At 37.2% G+C, this 14503-nt stretch overlaps 1 protein-coding gene across 3 annotated transcripts in view; it reads right to left on the reverse strand.

Annotated features, from left to right (window-relative positions):
- Nucleotides 1-14503, reverse strand: part of LRCH2 (leucine rich repeats and calponin homology domain containing 2) — a 101351-nt gene that overhangs the window by 26529 nt on the left and 60319 nt on the right. For all 3 annotated transcript variants that reach the window (XM_058712503.1, XM_058712500.1, XM_058712502.1), the window contains 3 exons: nt 12421-12486; nt 4819-4867; nt 4624-4740 (listed from right to left, as the gene is read on the reverse strand). In XM_058712503.1, coding sequence (XP_058568486.1) covers nt 4624-4740; nt 4819-4867; nt 12421-12486 — 232 coding nt within the window. The remainder of the gene's footprint in view (nt 1-4623; nt 4741-4818; nt 4868-12420; nt 12487-14503) is intronic.

Consider the following 14503-nt stretch of genomic DNA (forward strand, 5'->3'; position numbering starts at 1 on the left):
CTCTCTCTCTCCCCCTCAAAATAAATAAGTAAACATTAAAAAATTAGTTTAAATAAAAAAATTCTTAAAATGTCCAAGCTTTCTGTTATTGATACTAGAGAGTCAAGAAAGTCTGGCCCTAAAATAAAAAAGATAAGGCAACAGCTGCAAGGGGAATTAGGGATAACTGTAGAGGTCTAAGCACATTTATAAGATGGAAAGTAAAGAGATAGAAAGGATGTAGAGAAGTGAATAATTGATAAAGGAAAGAAACAGAGGATGATGAAGTCAAGAACACAGATAGTAATAATATCACCTACTACTCAACTATACTTCTAATGAAAACCTTTCATTACAAATGAAAACACAGAAAGGTACTACTTAGTTTGCATTACTGCACAGATCTGAAGGTCCTAAAACCCCAAACCTAATATATATACAGATTTGAAAATATTCTAGAAGTCCAACTTGTACTGAATCAACGCAGCTGCCCTCAATTAGTCTGAATAACTGAAGCTTACTATATCTAAATTCAAATAATGTAATAAAGACCTGTTTACAAACCAGAGAAACAAAAAGGTCGATTCACTTTTGAAATTTAAGTTAATTTCACAGGAGAGACAGTAACTAGTGCACGAACTCGAACTCGGAACAAATCAGGTTATTTCACAAACCCAACTGGCTTCCCCATCCCGGTATAAAATTAACCATGATCATAGAAAATATACAAAAATATTTTCCTTGGCGTTAGCCTTTAAATTCAAACATTATACTATATTTATGCAATCAGATAGGTATTTTAAGGGTCACTGTAATGTTTTATCGCAACAGTAGTAAGATACCTTTGAAGACAAATATGTATGGCATTTCGATAAATCAAATCATCCTTAAAACTGATATGTTACAGTTACTGTAATGCATTATAACTTCTTTGTTTAGAAATCAATCATCAAATGCATTTAGAAATTCATGTGTTATCATTCTTAGAAGAAATTAAAGCTACTAATTTATATTAATGTAATTTATCAAAAAATCAGATGTTCATATTTTGTTGTATATCTCATTAAAAAGATTAACACGTTTCTGTAAAGTGTAAAATACATTTGCCTTTTTGGAAATGATTTTTTTTTTTAATTTTTTTTTAATGTTTATTTATTTTTGAGACAGAGAGAGACAGAGCATGAACGGGGGAGGGTCACAGAGAGAAGGAGACACAGAATCTGAAACAGGCTCCAGGCTCTGAGCTGTCAGCACAGAGCCCGACGCGGGGCTCGAACCCACGAACCGTGAGATCATGACCTGAGCCGAAGTCGGACGCTTAACCGACTGAGCCACCCAGGCGCCCCTGGAAATGATTTTTAATAAGGTAATATATTTCCTGAAATACCTTTACTTTGAAAAATGCAGTGACTTTATTTTGGCAATAAGGACACTAAATTTGATTTAGTAGACTAGTAATCTACACAAGAATGGCCTGGGAGCCTAGAAGGGTTAGTCAGTATCTCTCTGCTGTAGTGATTTACTTACTCATATAATCTGACCCAATTTATCTTCTTGTTCACATAATCTGGCTAATATGTTGAAACATTTTTTACTTACTTTCAGGGGCTTACCTGAAAAACCTTACTACCCAAATTCAGTCTTGGCAACTAGGAAGCAGTAACTGGAGAGATCCACATACAACAAACATTCACACAAACGCTTTCAATAAATATACTGAATAACAACACCATTAATAATTTACCATGGAACATAAAGAAACCTTGTGGCTCAGCCATTTATGTGTCTTAGGATAAAGTGGCAACAAAAGCTCTGTATGTTTCTTAACACAGAAAAGCTAAAGGGGCCATCACTGAGTGAGCCTGGCGATATTTTGCTGTGAATCTCCAGAGTAGTGCATTTTAATGTTGAATGAACTATAAACCCAGATTAAGTTCAGTGCTGTATCCTATGAATAACCCTTTTGATTCCTGGGAGATGGGTGATTAAAAGAAATTTTGTTTTTTTAAATAAAGACACCTCATAGCTATCAATGATGTTTGAATCAAGAAAATCCTGGCAATTCTGAATAATGGTTTTGACTTAGAAACTATCTCAGGGTTTATATATTTTTTTTTACATCTTAGGAAAAAAACTGTTGACATTCCATTTTTTGCAGTGTCCTAACACTGACATCTTCTGACTGTTGAGGAGAACTACATATCTCCTTAAAATTTCCCAGTCACTAAAACTTACCTTTGCGCCCACTTTATTTTAAAGTGGAAGACATTAACATTTGTTGAAAGATAATAATGTAATGGGCATTTCAAATATTATCTCATTTGATCTCTTAGCAACTTATAAAAGAGAAATATTACAGGAGATAATTTAAGCCATAAAAAATAAAATCCTTATCAACAAATGATGCTATTAACTCAAACAACTTTTTTAGGAGCTCACTGAGGCTTTTATTAAGACTTTATTGGGGCGCCTGGGTGGCGCAGTCGGTTAAGCGTCCGCCTTCAGCCAGGTCACGATCTCGCGGTCCGTGAGTTCGAGCCCCGCGTCGGGCTCTGGGCTGACGGCTCGGAGCCTGGAGCCTGTTTCCAATTCTGTGTCTCCCTCTCTCTCTGCCCCTCCCCCGTTCATGCTCTGTCTCTCTCTGTCCCAAAAATAAATAAAAAACGTTGAAAAAAAAAATTTAAAAAAAAAAAAAAGACTTTATTGAGAAGTTCAGTTGGGGGCGCCTGGGTGGCTCAGTAAGTTTTAAATGTCTGACTTCTTTCTGCTCAGGTCATCATCTCATGGTTTGTGGGTTTGAGCCCCACGTCAGGCTCTGTGCTGACAGCTTAGAGCCTGGAGCCTGCTTCAGATTCTCTGTCTCCCTCTCTCTCTGCCCCTCCTCCGCTCGTACTCTGTCTCTCTCTCTCTCAAAAATAAATAAACATTAAAATTTTTTTTAAAAAGTTCAGTTGGGTTACCATAAAATATTTTTTAAAACAATGAAACTGTATTGATTTGCAAGTTTAATTTGATATTAGGCTATCCACAGTAGATAAACAGACAGCATAGCATAGGCTCTGGGTTCAAATCCTGACTCAGCTACTTATTAGCTAAGTGACGTGGAGCATATTACTTAGCCTCTCTGTGCCTTAATTTCTCCATTTGTAAAATAGGAACGATAATGTACTTACTTCACAGGATTGTTATGAATATTAAATGAGTTGATATTTGTAAAGTACTCAGAACAGTGCAAAGCACTTAGTACATGGTGTGCAAGAGTTCTGATAAATTGTCAGAATTTATATGCTTTTACTTTACTCGTAGATCAAATAAATATCAAAATCTCATTCTTTAGCCAGAAATACCAAAATTTCCCCCACATCATCACTCATTCATCAGGTTTTCTCTACTAACAAATTGTATTGAGTGCCTTTGTTCGAGATCCTATAAACTAAAAGAGGAGACTTTAAAATCAATGTCAGAATGTACATATAACTGCAGATCTGTAGAGACATGGGATAAACACACTTACACCATTACTGATCAGGGTTCTACTTTAGAGTGTTTTTCCTTTTTTCCCTATGTCTTTTATTACTTCATTACCTCTCACACTGACCAGGTAACATGAAGCGCAATAAAAAGATTCAGTAATTACTTGTTGAAAGATGAAACTTGCTATGACATGTGACGTTTCTGTTTTGGTCATATAATACTACTTCCATATACGTTATACTCCCATATAAGGAAACAGATCAATGTGTATAGATAACCACTTCTACCAAAGAAAAACATGAAATATAATCCTACCCATTAGTGATATAAACTTCAAATTACCTACCAATTAGCAGAGAGCAATGTCATTTACATAAAATGATTATTATTAGATAAAAATTAGGCTTCAGGAAACAGAAAGGTACACAAAGACAACAGAATTCGCTATTCATGGGGCAGGAAGCTTCCCTGCACTGTTCATTTGAGTCAGAAATTCCAATAATGGATTCTGATTAGTACTGAATATTATGCCAATTCCACAGGCATCTACAAACATAGCGGACTTTAACCACAAACGAGTAATACTATAATACTTACAAAGGTATACCCAGTAAAATTTCATTAAAACACTCCTAAACTAGAAATCTGAGAGAATTCAGATAGTCTAAGCTTTCCAAATTTATCTATGATAAAAGATCATCTTAAGAAATCTACTAAGGTAGCAAGAAGAAAAAATGAGGGACAAACACTTTCAGGCATTTTTAAGAGCCATGTACATAGCACTTATTTAGACCGAAACAGTTAAATGCTAATTGCAAATATGTGTGAACTACATACTGAAACAAATCTAATTAAAGACCTTTTCTAAGTAATTCTTCTAAAACATGGCTACATACTGCTACAATTAGCAGGATAGCAACCATTCATCTTTCTTGTCAAGTATTTGGTAAATCACAATTCAGACTGATCTACTCATCCTTAGTTATTCTGAATTATTGAAATTTTACCTATTTAACTGGATCATAGTATCTATACTCTTGCATGGGGGAAATCAAGACAAAATAACATATTTACTATATGTAACTAGAGTTCTATTCTACCTTATTAACACAAAACTGATAAAATCAAAACTAATAATTACGAAGTAAATTTTGCAATTCAATAAAGTACCTTGAAATATTCTTTTCTAATCTGTTTGCTCCGCCTCCTTTCTTCACTCTGCCAGATTATAGGTTGAGATTCTGGCCACTGCTGTTCATCTATTTGATCCTTCTGATTTTCTAAAGGCTGTAATGAGACAATTTCTTTTAACTAAATAAATGAGAACAAAATATTAGATATAACAGTAATTCATTTTCCTCTTACCTGCCATGTGAGAGGTGATAACGGTGAATTAACTTCATCTGCTGAGACACTACAAAATTAAAGATGCCTTAATATATTAAAATCTTTAGAATTACCCTTAAGTATTTATTATGAGCATCATAAAGTTGTCTCTCTCTCTCTTTTTGTAGCAGAAATCTAAAGAATTTACCCATGTCTATGGTTTGAACTAATAAGATAAAACTTAGCTGACAAAAACATACTTAAGTTCCCAATCACTTATATTCCTTTAAAAAACATTAAAACGAGTTTACTTAATATCATCCTACGCACAGAACTCCTCTAAGGACTTTCTAGAGGCCAAAAGAAACGTGAGACACCTAGACAAACAATGAAAACACAGAATGTTTATTGTATTAAACCATTACCAAAAACAAACAAACAAACAAACAAACAGAAACGGAGTAATTTCTTTATACAAATGTCTTTTGTTTAAATGCCAAAGAGAATAGGGGAGCAATTCTTTTTTGACTATTGAATTACTGATTATGAACCTCTAACCCTTCATTCTGACACACAGGGGCTATGGTAGTAATTCTTTTCATCTATTTTTGTGGGGAACAGTAAACCACACATGCTGTTGTTAGATAGCCACTCTGAACAAGAAGTTCCTTTGGAAAAAATACACAAACAAAATTCCCACAAGAGCTATTATTATTCAACACTGTTATAGAACTTCTCTATAGTACAGTTAGAAAAGAAACATGTAAAAATTAGAGAGAAAGAAATCAATTTTCAAAATTTATAGAAAACATAATTATCCAAAGGAGGTAAAATCTATTCTTACTAAGAGAATGTTACCAGTTATAAAAAATATACAAAAGTTAATAGCCTTCTCATATATCAATTATAACAAGCTACAAAATATATTAGGAAAAAACTCATTCATAAAAGGAAGGAAAAGCAAATATGGAAGAAACTGAACTTAAACATGCATAAGACCTACATGGAAAAAAAAAAAAAAACTACCAATGTCTAGTAAGGAACTTGAATAATTGGAAAGTTCTTAGACAGAAAGACTAAGTATTATAGGTGTAACTTTTACTTCAAATTAATGGACACCTGAAATGAACTATAATAAAAAACCAGAAAGTATTTTGGAGCTTGTATTAGAAATGCAATAGGGACGCTTAGGTGGCTCGGTGGTTTAAGGGTCTGACTTTGGCTCAAGTCATGATCTCGTGGTTCACAAGTTCGAGCCCCGCGACAGGCTTTGTGCTGACAGCTCAGAGCCTGGAGCTTGCTTCGGATTCTGTGTCTCCCTCTCCCTTTCTCTCTCTGTCTCTCTCCCACTTGTGCTCTGTCTCTGTCTCTCTCTCAAAAGTAAACATTAAATTTTTTTTAAATAAAGAAATGTGATAAAAGAATTTCCAAGTTAATTTGGAAGAACAGATGATCAGGAAGAGAAAAGTTATATAATAAAAGGGACTTCCCTACTCGGAAATTACATAAATCCTATTAAATTAGAGTAATTAAATACTACTAGGTCCAGATTTTCCAGGGGAAGACAAGTACAGGACCACAAATATAACAACTTTTCATTTAAAAATATGAAATTTACAATCACCGTAGAAATGATAAGTTACGTAGCAAATAGTGTTGAGACAACTGGTTAACCAATTATAAAATACACACAGAAAGAAAGAAAAACAGAAGGGGAGGAGGAGAGGGCATGAAAAAAGGAGAGAGGGAGCAAGAGAGGAAAAAAAAAACCACTAGATACCTTACTTTTTATCAAATACCAAATTAATGACTAAAAGATTTAAATATAAATAAAGATAACATCACAAGCATATGAAAAATATGGGCAGTAGAAGTTTTTAAACATTGGGACAGACAAGGTATATGAAGAAGCAAACTAAATATTGACAAAACACACAAAATGTAGGAATTATACTTTGTGTCTGGCCAAGACAGAAGTAACAGTGATCAGATTTATTCCCTGACTAAAAACACTAAAAGAACAGACAAGATATATAAAATTCTACCTTCCAAGATCCTGAATATCAGGCAAGGCCAAAAAAAAAAAAAAAAAAGACATGTCTTTTTTTTTTTTTTTCCTGGACAGACGGCTAACAAACAAGTCAAACCCCACAACTGTGCCAGGTTGCTGCAGAAAGAGAGCTTCCAGGCTTCAGGCTTCAGCCCACAGACGAGGAACCAAAGCATGGCCCAAGGGTATCCGTGAATTAAGGAAACCGAGCTGGGACCCAGAGTGAAAGAGGTAGATGGAATTAACAGGACAAAGTAATAAAGAAAAGAGCAACACGCAGAGAAAGAACTTATGAACTCTCACAAATTTTCTTCAAATTTTCAAATTTCAAAATCTTCAAATTTTCAACTGAGTACTGATCACTGATCTTATACTAGGCAAAAGAATGAATCACCAGAAAGATTCGACAGAATAGTTCTCAGACTCACAGGGGACTACAAGCGATACGGGTTCCCACAAGCCAGACCGGAAAAGCATATAGTTGATGGAGCATCAGCCAGAGTACTAAGAAAGTCTTGCCCCACTAGGGGGCCAAATCTGGCCCTAGACTAAATGTCACACTGATTCCACGTAACAAGTCATAAAAACCAAGTCCCCAAAATATCGAATTGTTGTCAGGTAATTTAACCACATCCGAGAACAAAGTTCCAGAATATTTACAGCAATGCTGTTAAGATCCAGCACCCAAGAAGGTGAAGTTCACGGTTCAACCAAAAATTCAATCAGGTCATGTTCAGGAAGCTCGAGGAAAAGACTAACCATGTTAAGTACAGACGTGATGGACATAAAATAGATAAAAAATCAAAGTTCAAGAGATGACAAGTACAACATCTCTTTCAAGTACAAAGAAAATGACACTACATGGAAACACAAAGGAACACGGGGCACTAAGAGATGGTGACGAAGGGAGTAAGGATAAAAGGCATTACTCTGATTATTTAAATCTCTTTAAAGAAATAACTGACTATTTAAAGCAAAAGTATAACAATGTATTATGGGGCTTATGACACGTATAGAAGTCAAATGTGTAGCCGCAACACCACAGAGGCCAGAAGGGAAGAAATAGGATTCTGTTGTGAAGTCATGCAATGTATGAAATGGCATAATAGCACTTGGAGATAGACTGTGAGATGTTCAAATACTATACTGTAACCCCCAAAATAATAACTAACGTATGATAACAAAGAGTTATAGCCAATAAGCCCATGAAGGAGAGAAAGAGGAATTTTCAAATAAAATTTAAAAGACAAGAGAGGGGCGCCTGGGTGGCGCAGTCGGTTAAGCGTCCGACTTCAGCCAGGTCACGATCTCGCGGTCCGTGAGTTCGAGCCCCGCGTCGGGCTCTGGGCTGATGGCTCGGAGCCCGGAGCCTGTTTCCGATTCTGTGTCTCCCTCTCTCTCTGCCCCTCCCCCGTTCATGCTCTGTCTCTCTGTCCCAAAAATAAATTAAAAAACGTTGAAAAAAAAAATTAAAAAAAAAAAAAAAGACAAGAGAAAAAGAAGAAAGATGGCTACAAAGAACAGGTAAGACAAAAATTAAACACATTACAAGATGATAGATTTAAATCCGTTAATACCAATAATTCCATTAAATATGAGCAATATTAACGCTGCCATTAAAATTCAGACTGTCAGATTAGATAAAAAAGGAAGGTGCCACCATATGCCAACTATAAGAAACCCACTTTCTTCACAAAAACACAAACAGGTTAAAAATAAAAGGATGGTAGGGGCGCCTGGGTGGCTCAGTCGGTTGAGCGACCGACTCCGGCTCAGGTCATGATCTCAAGGTCTGTGAGTTCGAGCCCCGCGTCGGGCTCTGTGCTGACAGCTGAGCCTGGAGCCTGCTTCGGATTCTGTGTCTCCCTCTCTCTCTGGCCCTCCCCCGCTCATGCTCTGTCTCTCTCTGTCTCAGAAATAAATAAACATTTTTAAAAAATTCAAAAAAATAAAAGGATGGAGAAAGATGTATCATGTGCTGAGATGACTATATAATATCAGAAAAGTAGACTTCAGAGCAAAGAACATTACCAGAGATATAAAAAATGCCATTTCATAATGACCAACGTATAAACTCACCCTAAACATCTATGCAGCTAATAAAAGCCTCAGAACATATGAAGGAAAAATGATAGGACTTCAAAGACAAATCCCCGATTTGTGCTGGAGATTTCAATAGTCTTCTCTAACAACTGATAAAGCTGACTGACACTGTAGTGTGCCAAGGGGGCGGTGGGGTAGTGAAGACAAACAATGAACAAATAAAGCAATACACATTCAGGAGGCCAGATGGTAAAAAAGTATAAATTTAGAACGTCAGAGGGTTCTGTGGAGAAAAATAAACCCGAGATACGGATAAAGAGACAGAAGTGGGAGAGGCATGGTCTTTTATTTAAGTTGTTCAGGGAACCCCTTGCTGCTGCTGCAGAAACCTGACGGCAGAGCATATGGCTTATACAGTTACCTGGGGGGGAATCATTCCAGGCAGAGGCAAAAGCCTTGAAGGAGTGGAAAATGCCTGGTATACGGAGATTCAACAAGGAGGCCAGTAGAGCTAGAGAAGAACTAACTAACTAGGAAGACCGAGGCGAGAGAGGAAGACAACAGGGAGCCAGATGATGTTAGAGGTTTCCGAGTCCTCAAAGGGCTCTGGTTTTTATTCTCAATGAGATGGAAAGTCATTAAAGAATGACTTCTGAAGGGTGACTTACATTTGAAAAAATACCCATCTGATGCTTTTTTGAAAAACAGGCTAAAGGAAAGCAAGGGCAGGAGAACTGTTAGGAAGCTACTGTAATAAATGAAGTAAGAGAAGGCCAGGGCTAGGGTGGTAGGTGTGGAGGTGACAAGATGGGATCGGATTCAGGGTATATTTTGAAGGTAGCATCAACAAGATTTGCTCGTGGATTAGATATGGTGTGTGAAAGAAAGTGACGAGGTTGACTCTGAGGTTTTTGAGCTGAGTAACTACAAGGATGAGTTGACATTTTCAGATATGGGAAAAAAATACAGGAAAACCAAGTTTAAGAGGTACAAGGAGGGAGATTAAGAGTGTGGTTTTGGAAAATTAAGTTTCATATGCCTATGGTACATCTAAGTAGAGGTGCTCAATAGGCACCGGGTCATACAACTCTGTGGTGTGTGCACACACGCACACACAGATGAAAAAAGGGCCTCAAGGGAAAAATACCAAAGTACTATAGCTTGTCATCTCTAGAGAGATGGGCAATAGGTGGTGTTTATTTATGTGTTTGCTAAATTTCATAATTTTTCAACAGAAAAGCTACACTAATCTTATAATCAGGAACAAATTTAAATTATTTTTTGTTCTTAAAAAAAAATACTGAGGGCCGCCTGGGTGGCTCAGTCGGTTAAGCGTCCGACTTCAGCTCAGGTCACGATCTCGCGGTCCGTGAGTTCGAGCCCCGCGTCGGGCTCTGGGCCGACGGCTCGGAGCCTGGAGCCTGCTTCCGATTCTGTGTCTCCCTCTCTCTCTGCCCCTCCCCCGTTCATGCTCTGTCTCTCTCTGTCTCAAAAATAAATAAAACGTTAAAAAAAATTAAAAGAAAATATTGAGTGTTTTGAAGATGAGGAAAGTAGAAGTAACAGTTCTATGAAGGAGAGGCCAGGATTACACATCACAATTTTGAGGTCCGAGTAACTGGGGCTTTCTCAAGAGAATGTTAGGAACCTGGGGAGGAAGCTTAAGATGGGAATGAAAGGAAGTGACAGGGAGAGTGATGACACAAACTTTACGAGAGCAAGCATGTGTAAGAAAACACAATCGGTTTTCAAAAAGGGAGGGAGTGGGTTAAATCCAATTAGTGAAATTTGAGTAGAGGAATGTTTCTAGACTGGAGTATAAAAAGTCATCTTAGGGGCACCCGGGTGGCTCAGTCAGTTAAGCGTCCAGTTCTTGATTTTGGCTCAGGTCATGATGTCACAGTTGTGAGATCAAGCCCCGCGGTGGGTCTGGCACTGGGCATGGGGCCTGCTTGGGATTCTCTCTCTCCCTCCCTTTCTACCCCTTCCCAGATCACTCATGCTCTCTAAATAAATAAATCAATAAACGAACTTAAAAAAAAGTCATCTCACACTTGAACTCAGAATTCTGAAAGCCCAAGTGAAAAAAAAGAAGGGCAATCCCAGTAGAGAAACCAGGATATAGAACACAGATATATGAAACCATGCTAGAATAAAGAAGAAAAAGCACCCTTCCAGACGGCAAAAGGTGCCAGTGGGAAAGCGCATGATAAGGTTCTTGAGGTAGGCAGAAACTCCCTTCAATCTTACAGGTTAAGTCAAACATTTTCAACTTTCTCCTGAAAGTTATAAAGAACCAGTAGAAAATAATAAATGGGAGGCACACAGTTAGACGGTTTTAGAGCCATCACTCTTTACATCAGTGCAGAAGACAAATTTAAAGGTAGGCAAAAGTGAAGAAAGGAGATGACTGGTGACTGCTGCAGTAATCCAGGAGGAAAAGGATGGGGCCTAAACCAACACCTCTGTGCTAGGAATGGAGAGGTTGGGATAGATGCAAGTGATGTTAAGGAGCTAGAATTTTCTGTGATTGACTAGAAGATGGACTAGATTGGGAGGGGTGCCTAACAGAGAGAAGTTTCCGATGATTTCAAAGTTGCTGGCTGGGGTGACTAAGTAGTGACACATTCATTCAGGCTAACCCTATGAGAAGCAGTCACGTCGGGAAAAAGTAAGTTCACTTTAGACCGTGAGGTATCCAGGAAAAGTTATCAGTGGGATGTGTGAACCTCGAGGAAGCTGAATGTTGTTACCATATCTTACGATGTGGGGTTCTGGAACCAGACAACCTGGGCTTGAATCTTCACTGTACCACTTACTAGCTGTGTGACCTTGAGCAAATTATGGTAATTTCTGAGCCTCAGTTTTCTCCCCTACAAAATGGGGTAACAACAGTAACGAACTTCACAAAGAGGATTAAATGAGAGAAGACATCTAACACATCAGAACAGTTTGCATATAACAAGCATTCAAGAAATGTTCGCTCTCTCTGTATTTCAATACTCAGCCTACCCCTAGTCTTGGACCTCTACACTCCTGGGGGAATGACCCAGGAGTTGAGCCTGATGCAAATTTTCAAACCGCCATAAAGAATAAATCGAAACTTTCAAAGTCTTCTAGTTCTGTGGAATTCACATATATTAACTTAGACCCTGTATTCATGTAGAAGAATTTAGTAAAACCCAATTGAAATGAAACGAAAAAGTGAACAGTAACAGAGAATAAACACAATGGTGAAGAAAAACATTATTCCTGGCAGTAATAGTAATCCAATAAATGGTTTGCTGAATTAATAAATGAATAAACGATTCTATCACCAAGACAGAATGCAGGTATGAGCACAAAAAGAGATCAAATTAGCATTTTTGGATTCGTTTATATCAAAAGTAAATTCATCTGGTGCTGTAAACACATTTCCCCATTAAATTATCTAGTTATATTAAATCTATATCATTTATTCAATTAAAGCCCACACATGGGAACATCAGTGTTAGAGAATCAAGTTTCGTTATACAATACTAAATATAAGGACTAAGATATTTATATACCTCTTTTCGCATTCCACAGTTTGTTTTGGCTTGTTTCTTGGGACAGAAGTTGAATGGTTAAGAATCCTAGAAGTAAAGCAATACATTAATTTCAAAATACATGGAAAAGTATTCTTTTTTTTTTTTTTTTTGCACACGATAGAATAGATCTCCCTAAAAAACTGCATCTGGTCCATGAAGATCTCTGCTAAAAAACAACGTTAAATATTATTTCGATCTAATGCCTATAAGCACACTGGGTATTACTAGGGAATGAAGCTCACCGACTGTTCCATGCATCTTCTCTCATAAACCCTTTCTTTAAGTTTGGGTATCTTCTAACCATGCTATTGCCCTGTGTATCTAACTTTTGGCCGAGACAGAAGATAAACAGATGCAGGTTGTTTAGGTGCCATCATGATTGATTTCATTTTCCCAGCACAGCAAATGACACGAGTTATATTGATGTAACAGATGACTATTTTGCTAAGAGCCAAATACATCTTAATTCTAAAGGCAAAGCCATGCTGAAGTTCCATTCTTAAAAAAAAAAACAAACACAAGTTTATTACATTTTTAATACCCAGATGAAATGGTATTTGAAGAAAACAAAAAAGAAAAAGAATGATAAAGCATTATATGAGAGAACTATTTGTCCATAATTTTATAGAATTCTGAATATTATTCTCAAAGTCAAAAGTAATGAATTAATATATTTCTTTAGCATAGGGCACCAACATATTTAATAGTTCTTAATATTTATCTAGTTACCATAGATATAAATGTAACTTTTCAATTTTAAAGTTTAGTCTTCTAAAGAATAAAATACATCTTTTATTCAAAACTTTTTGGAGGTCAACTATCAAAATATACAGGAGAAAACCCTTAAAAATTAAAACTACATATGAACTACTAAAATAGATCATAAGCTAAAGATAAGTTGGTAACTATAGAAAGATGGTTGACATAAAGAAGCCAATTTCTATGACCCCGCGTTCCTCACTAGCTTGGATGTATTAAAGCTCCCCTGGGGAAAGTCACATGAGAGGCAAAGGACAAGGAACACAGGCAAAGGAGTGTAGCTTTGCACCAAAGAATTTCGAGATTAATGCCATCTTTATTCTTCGTAGTATGGGCATGTAACTAAAATTGCACTTAATCCCCAAATGCAGAAGAATCAGGGTAAAAAAATACCCAAGACTATTAAGAAGAAATACTTTTTTAAAGAGTGATTTTTAAAAAAGAGATATAACAGTGAGAACTATCCCGAGGGGTGAGTGTCAGAATTATTGCGGGGGGGGGGGGGGGCAGAACGGGGGGGGGGGGGTCATATTACTATGCCCTCACTACAGTAAATTCTGGATTCTCCTCAAACCACACTTACTAGCATTGTGATCACTGATGCATATGAGTCATACTGGAGGAGAAAGAAAAAAACAGTTGAGACCTACTTACCTATAAAATGTGTTTCATACACTTAAGAATTCTCCTATGTAAATGTTTGTTTGTACGTGGATATTTAATGTTTTACTCTGTGATATTAAAGGTCAAAATAAACCTCTGCTTGGGGCGCCTGGGTAGCTCAGTCAGTTAAGCTGTCCAACTTCAGCTCACGTCGTGACCTCCCGGTTCACAAGTTCGAGTCCCGCGTCGGGCTCTGTGCTGACAGCTCAGAGCCTGGAGCCTGCTTCGGATTCTGTGTCTCCCTCTCTCTGCCCCTCCCCTGCTCATGTTCTGTCTCTCTCTCTCTCTCTCTCTCTCAAAAATAAGTAAACATTGAAAAATAATAATAATAATAAACATCTGCTTTATCTAAATATCTATTCTAGATTATTAACACATTTCCCTAATCCAGTTACCAGTACTATGTTTTAAGTAAAAGACTAAAATTCAGCTGTACCCACCTGGCCCCTTAACACTTAAGGCTTCCACAAACTCTATAGACACCCTGATGCATGCCCTGCTGCTCTGGTCCTCTGGAAGAGGTTTTCACTGAACGATGCTCTAGAACGTAAAGGCCTCCGCCTGTATTCACATCTCCCGTACATCACCCAAACCAAAAGACGGAAGGGGTAAGATTAGGGGGAGAGGACAGGGGAAGTCA

Source organism: Neofelis nebulosa, chromosome X (assembly GCF_028018385.1).
Source record: "Neofelis nebulosa isolate mNeoNeb1 chromosome X, mNeoNeb1.pri, whole genome shotgun sequence".
Lineage (NCBI taxonomy): Eukaryota > Metazoa > Chordata > Mammalia > Carnivora > Felidae > Neofelis > Neofelis nebulosa.